Genomic DNA, 7,174 nt, shown 5'->3' with positions numbered 1-7,174 from the left:
TACAAATGATAAAGTAGTATGTATATTGAATGTAGATCTAATAGTATAGTAAAGTATACTTATAGGGATACTAATACCAATCGTAATACTATAGAATACTATTATAAATTAGGCTGCGGCTATTTGTACTTTACTACAAATAGCCCTATGAAGGCTATTCGTACTCTGACCAATCAGCGTGAGGCATTTTTTCTGTGATTCTTGAATTCCCTTCTTCATGCTGTATAGATCTAGAGCTAATTATTTTTTTTAGATCTAATCTTATCACTAACCCTAAACCTAAACCTAACCCTAATGCCTAACCCTAAGCATATGCCTAACCCTAACCCTAATCCTTAAGTAAAATTAAAAAAAAAAAAGCAAAAATGAAAAAAAAATCTGAGCCAAAAGGAATAGAACCCACGCCTTGAAAACAAACTAGCCAATGCACAACCACTTCGACCACCGGAGCAGTTACTACATGTTTCAGAATTGGAATCTCCATACACAAGCTAATAAAAATAATTATGCACGCATGCGCAGGACAATGAATTTAAAAATAAATTTGATTGGTCGGCTAAAAATAGCGAAGTACGAATAGCCTTCTGAGGGCTATTTGTAGTAAAGTACCAATAGACACTCTCTATAAATTATAGGGGCCTATAGGATAACAATAGTCAAACTATTCACCATAGTCTAATTATAATATATTTTTAGGAATAGTGACATAGACGACATAGTCAAAGTTGACAAAGTACGTAGTCTGTAGTAGTAGTAGTAGTAGTCATGTATTATTGTATAATTAATAATTATGATTAGGCTAATGATTATTGTATAATGTATATTGTATAGGCCTATACTAAAGTATAAAGTATGTATAAAGTATAAAGTATACCTAAGTCATACATATTACTATTATTACATATTATACATAATATAAGAATATAATATATAAGTTGTATAAGACTAAGTCGTTAAGTGACAACAGTCAGTTCAGTACAGTACACTTAGAGTACACTAACACTGGGTACAGTAACAAGTGACAAAATGTAACCTAGATACTAGATAGATAGTTAGATAGATTCTACATTTTTTTTTTACCTTTCTTTCAGAAAAAAACTGAAAACTTGAAAGAACTCCATGCTTATACTAAATTATATTTATTCATTCCTCATCAATTAATAGGATTGTAATGCCATCAGTCTGATAAAAGTACTGATTTTGTTGATGTAATAAATAGTCGTAAGCCCTAACTCTTCACTGAATGAAAAGTTGTATTTTCAACGGGAAATTCCGAAAATATCTACAAAATTAATTATCTTTGAAAATAATAAAAAACCTTAAAATCTTAATTATAGGCGTTTGAAATTTATGTCTTTGTATATAAAAAAAATATTTTACTGATTTAATAAAATTTAGCACTGTAAGTTGTTCAAATTATTAGCACTTGACTTAACTAATTTTAATCGATTAAAATATAAGTCGTCAATATTTTATAAAACTTCAAACCAAGGGACACAACTTAAATAAAATGGCTTCTTTAGTGGACCTGGAACCGAAAAGAGAACTAATAAATCCAAATTTTGATCATTACCAGCTCTCTCTTGATTCTGTTCCTGTTTATGATGCATCATTTGATAAAAGTATATACAATTTACTAGATAGTCTATTGAAAAATAAGCGATATCTAATGTCATACTACTTAGTACGTACTACTAGAGTTGAAAAATGGGTTGGGGTAAAACAAAAAAATAAAAAAAAAACGGTATCTCGAGATGTGGAAATCGAAATCTAGATTAAGATGAGATCTAGATCTATACTAATATACTTTAACCCGTAAGCGCCTAGGCATTAAACTTACAGTAGACTTGTTCACTAGTTGAAATGTCTATGCAGCAAATTTTGAGTAAACTCAGACTAAGTCTAAGTCACAAAGTGCGAGGAGGAAATGCAAAACACATAACATTAGTTATTAGTTAGGGGTCATCCATATTAAATAACGTCAAGCTTTTTTGGACGATTTTTACCTCCACCCCTCCCTTCCATCACACATCGTCACAATAAGCAAGACCCCCACCCCTAAAGTGGCCTCACACCACAGCCTACAACCCCCCCCCCCCTCAAAATTGCAGTTGAATTTTTCTTAAAACCGATATTTTTCCAAAATCTTGTCTGAACTCTGTCAATATAGATCTAGATCTAGAGTATTTTAATCAATTCCTATTGCAATTTTTAAAAAAAAACAGTTTTCTAAAACGGGAAATAATGTCTTAAATTAGTTTTTAAAATTGCTTTTATATAATGCAAAAGTGTGACGTCGCACCATCTGAACCCCCACCCCCCTCCCCCTCATCACACACCATCACAAATTTACGGAACCCCCCCTCCCCCTTCGAGTGTGACGTCATTTATAGATGACCCCTTAGGCACATTTTAATTTTTTTTTATCTTTAACGGATGGCAGCTTTCCTAGCACCCTCATAATTATTACTTTTTTGATATACAATAATTTAGTTAGTAAACAAGCTTGTTTTATCATTAGATCTAGATCTACTAATAGATTAGGTTTTTTAAAATTAATTTAGTCTTGTAGTGTAACTGTAACTAATTAGTTATCTAATTGGCTTATTTTAGCCTTTTCACTAAAAGCTTTGTATTTGTGTTATATGAGTGTCTAATAATCCCACAATGAAAAATAATGTAACAGACTTTAACCTGTACTTTTATCAAATTTTAGGTATTGATATAGCGAAACCATCAGAAACAACATTCTCATCTCATCATGCTAAGCTGTTTAGCCTACACAACCATATTTTCTCTGATCCATGGCATGATGATTCTGTCTACTACTGTGACCGTGAATGGAGCATTGGAAAAATTTCTCTGGACAAGGTGAACTATGAGCTCATGCCACATTTAATTGCAAGTTAACATGCTTAGGCCTCTCCCATATTGATAGATTTTTTTAATAAATAATACTTATTTTAAAAATTGTATAGTGTAGGTATAATATATAAATGTTATTCTCTTAGGTTTAGAGCTAAGGGTAGGTTTAAGTTATTTATTAGTTATTTTGATTGTAGTATCAAAGTGGCATTATAAGCTTCTCTTTTCCTCCTTTAACAGGAGTATACCCAAAGGTTGCTCACTATAGCAATATTGAGCAACCTTTAGTATTCGGCAGCTGTTTTTTCCATGTAGATTTAAAAATCTAAAAATTAGTACCAGTTATTGCCAATTTTTTTAAAAAAGGACTATATGGTAGTTTGATGTCTTGTGATGCTCTGCAGATGGGTAAGCCTTCACCTTGTGACACAGTGTTCCATGTGCCAGATGCTGCCAACCTAAGGCTCAAACCTACACGCTTCAATGTTTCCCTGAGCTTTCCTAGCCAGAGTCTGGCAGTCATTGTCAATGGTGCAGACATGATCTACCTCCTGGAGACTGATGACAGAAATTCATTAAACAAATGGAAGGTAGTAATGTATTCATACATATCGGTCTTCTTACTGTTATGTTATTTATTTGATGGAAAAGTACTTAGATAGGCCTACAACTATGAGCACCAAAGCAGTTAAATAGCTGTTTGAAATTAGGGTTGAGAGTTAGGTAGTAATATCAATTTTAAAAATGATTTGTTCATTGAATAGTCCATGTTAACAATCACATAAATGCAGAAACCTACAGTTGTTACAAAAAAAAACAAATTTTCTTGTAGCTTGTAAACACTAATTAATTATGTTTTCATGTTTTTCAATTGCTAGGTCTTGTTTAGTGAAACAGTTCCAGTCTCTGGTCAGGCAAGTGTTGTCATAGATACAGTGCAATGGTTAGATGGGGAGAACCACAGAGTTGAATGCCTTCTGGCATCAGTGGAAGAAGTTGAAGGGGAGGTAAAAGAAAAACACAGATCACCTTGGATTATGGTTCTTTCGTGGCTGACACTCCTTTCAGGTTAAGTGAATGTTAAATTAGAATTGTTATAACTCTTTTAAAAATAATTTGGTGAATCTCTAATTATAGCATTTGAAGGGATGGTGTGGTCACCACTATGCCCACTCACCTTCACTTTCCCCAACATAAGTCAGGTACCCATCAGAGATGGGTGGACTCAGGGTCATCCTATGGTCTTAAGTCCAAAACAAGATATGAACTCGAGACCCTCGGGCTATCAGCCAAATGTTCTGTCATTTGACCATGCCATCTCACAATATTGTTTAAGTTTTATTATGTTTATGGTGCAATAAACTTCTCATTTATGCAAGATAACCCGTCAGAATTCTTATTATTTTTATACTATTCTGTTTGCATTCAATAGTATCGTTTAGTTACAGTGGTTTTTTATTTTAGTTGATGGAAAGCAATGGAGCATTGAGAGAAACAGACGCATTGAAGGTTCAAGGCCTTTTGAATTTGCTTGTTTAAGCCGCAAGGGATCATCAGTTATCATTGCCTCGTCCTCGGCTTACAGAATGGTAGAAGATTCCGTGAAACCAGTTGAGGGTGCTGATGCCTGGGAGATGGTTGGTCAAAGAGGTAAATACATTTTTTGTATTTACATAAATTATGCATCTTATTTTTGTTAAAAATTACTTGGGAAAAAGAAGCTAAGATAATTAATTTTAATTTTGTTTTACTAAATTAAGAGCTTTGTTTTTGCAACTCTGATAACCTATGCCAAATTTACTTGAGACTATAAAGGACGTTATTTGATTTAAACCATATAGACCTAATAGACACAATTAAAAATCAGCTCATTTTGTTACCATATAAATAATAACACCTAGTAATAACATTGAAATATTCAGATTTATTTCATAAACACAACTTAACTTGTACATTTTTTTACATTTTGTTTATAGAAAAATAAAAGAAGAAATTGTTTTTAAAAGAAATTTGCTTTTAAAATTTATTTCAGATACAAAGTCACTGTACACCTGGAATCAGACAACCAGTGACCTCTGTGTCCACCTGACAATTCCAGAAGGTTTGAGCAAAGCTAACCTGAGTGTGGACATTACTGGTACCAGGCTAGAGGTGGTCATCAAAAATGGTGTTGAGATGATCCAAGGAGATCTGCATGCAAGAGTAGATGTAGATGGCAGCACTTGGACTCTCGATGGTCGAAGGTATGTCACTGATAAATCAATGCGCTGTTATTATTAGTGTTTAGTATCTTAGGTTCGCAGTACCAAAATTCAAGGTTTGTTTTATTTTTGTGTACTTTTTACATAGCTACCAAGGTATAAATTTGCTAGAGTATGGATAGCTAGCCCAACACTTAATATTTTATTAGATTTTAGTGGAATAATATCAGTATGTGTTAAAAAAAAAAATTTAATTTGATTTGCCAGTTACTCTATGAATTCAATTTTTCTATCTGGCAAATTATTACACATGAAAAAGTAGATAATAATAAGCCAAAAGATACTGCATTAGGGTCCAGATAATCCAAGACAATTTTGCATGAGCTGTTGTACAATGTCAATGTATTTTAGATACATTTGTCAGAGTTTAAATATTCAACAGAAATGAAATAAAAAGTGTTTGTTTTTCTAATATGCTTCCAGTTTAAAGCAATAAGATGATCTAATCTGTGTTTACCCAGGCTAGAAATAACTCTACAAAAGGCAGAAGAAGGTCTGTGGCCAACAGTTGTAGCTGGGGACAACAGGGGGGAGCTGGTGATGACCCCAGAGCAGGTTGATGCTGTTCATGCAAGGCTTGCACACCTGACATCAGAAGATTGGGTACTTTCATTTAATTGTATTGATTGGTGACTTAATGCTGTAGTTTACCAAAGAAATTTGAGATAATACTCTTAATCTTTTGGAGTACTTGGTGTCAGGTTGTTGTCGACAGGAAGTTATATTAGTTTATAGTTTACCATCTGTCACCTGACAACCTTTTTTTTACAAAAATTCAGTTAAAGTTAAAGTAACCTTATTAAAAATTGTATTGATATAAAACATGCACCCACTGTGACTCAGTTCTATTACTTATTATTTTACTATAAAGCAAGCTGTTTAATAACAGCATGCAGGTATAAATTATGTAGTTTAGTTTAAGTAGTAACACATTTCAAAACAAAGTTTAAATTTAGTTCTAAAAATTGCCTTTATTCTTTATTTCTAATTCTTTACCTTATCATTCACATGTGCTGGATCAAAGTAGGGTTGTATTCAATATATATGTGACAAACAATTTACAATTGAAACAACCATAAATGTTTGTGATACTTTATTTCATACACTGAACCAGTAACCAGTCATCTTGGATTTTTTTTTCATCAACAGTTTTTGAGGATCTATTAATAAATTTTTTATTTCTCATGCCAGCATATCTTTAGTGCCCTGATTAGAGTTTAACATTTTTGTTAATTTATGATTCTTTAAGAATCCAAATCCAGAGTGCAAAGAGAACCCTTACAATTCACAAATGCTTGAGGAGTGTGACGCTGTGGACGAAGATGGTCTACTCCTGATGAGGATTGATGGGGAGACACACCAGTTAACACACAAAGTGGGTTCAGGCTCTATGGGTATTTTCTACATACAGAATTTTAAAATATTTTTTTCATATTGACACAATGAAATTGTTTATAGACTGGTTTTTTAAGTCCTTATGTTTGAAAATATTTTAGGCTATCACAAGTAACCAGTACTTGTTTAGTGCCACCATTGATGAATCTGGAGGTATCCCAGCATTCTGTCTGAGACATGACGTGGATGGTTTCCTGTGGCAGACTATAGATGGCCAGGTGGATAAATCCCCATGGGAGCACATTGGGGTGCTGAACGCATTTGGCTATGTCCTGGCATCAAAACAGCAGCGGAGATTTTGCACATGTTCCCCTGACATGTCCACAGCCGTGATCGCAGATGCCCAGCGCCACCTTTATCTCTACAAACAGAAAGTCTCTGTCATGACACCATTGCGAAACAGGAAGACCGGGCAGCAAGTCAGCAGTGTTGCTAAGCAACAGGTGCTGTCACTGGATGCCTCCCCTGATACTATCCTGGGTTTGAAGGTAACCAACACAAAAATCTATGTTGCCACTGAACAGAAGATGTTTGTCTACACAATAAAAGTGGACGAATAAGACCAATAACAAATGTTTCAATATATTGTAAGAAATAAACTTTTTGTCCAAAACCATGTATGATTTTTGCTTATCAATGTGTTGATTGCATGC

At 33.6% G+C, this 7,174-nt stretch overlaps 1 protein-coding gene across 1 annotated transcript; it reads left to right on the top strand.

The window, feature by feature from the left end:
* Nucleotides 1–1,498: 1,498 nt before the first annotated feature.
* On the top strand, nt 1,499–7,139 carry LOC131945875 (nudC domain-containing protein 1). The gene is made up of 9 exons (XM_059306488.1): nt 1,499–1,622; nt 2,717–2,871; nt 3,270–3,455; nt 3,744–3,933; nt 4,330–4,515; nt 4,898–5,108; nt 5,588–5,729; nt 6,376–6,501; nt 6,623–7,139. The coding sequence occupies exons 1-9, from the start codon at nt 1,511–1,513 to the stop codon at nt 7,079–7,081; spliced, it is 1,767 nt and encodes a 588-aa protein (XP_059162471.1). The 5' UTR covers nt 1,499–1,510; the 3' UTR covers nt 7,082–7,139.
* The last annotated feature ends 35 nt before the right edge of the window (nt 7,140–7,174 follow it).

The sequence above is a fragment of the Physella acuta genome, unplaced genomic scaffold, assembly GCF_028476545.2.
Source record: "Physella acuta isolate Inbredline_101_S28 unplaced genomic scaffold, ASM2847654v3 ptg000538l, whole genome shotgun sequence".
Classification (NCBI taxonomy): Eukaryota; Metazoa; Mollusca; class Gastropoda; family Physidae; genus Physella; species Physella acuta.
This window is presented reverse-complemented; position numbering and strand designations above follow the sequence as displayed.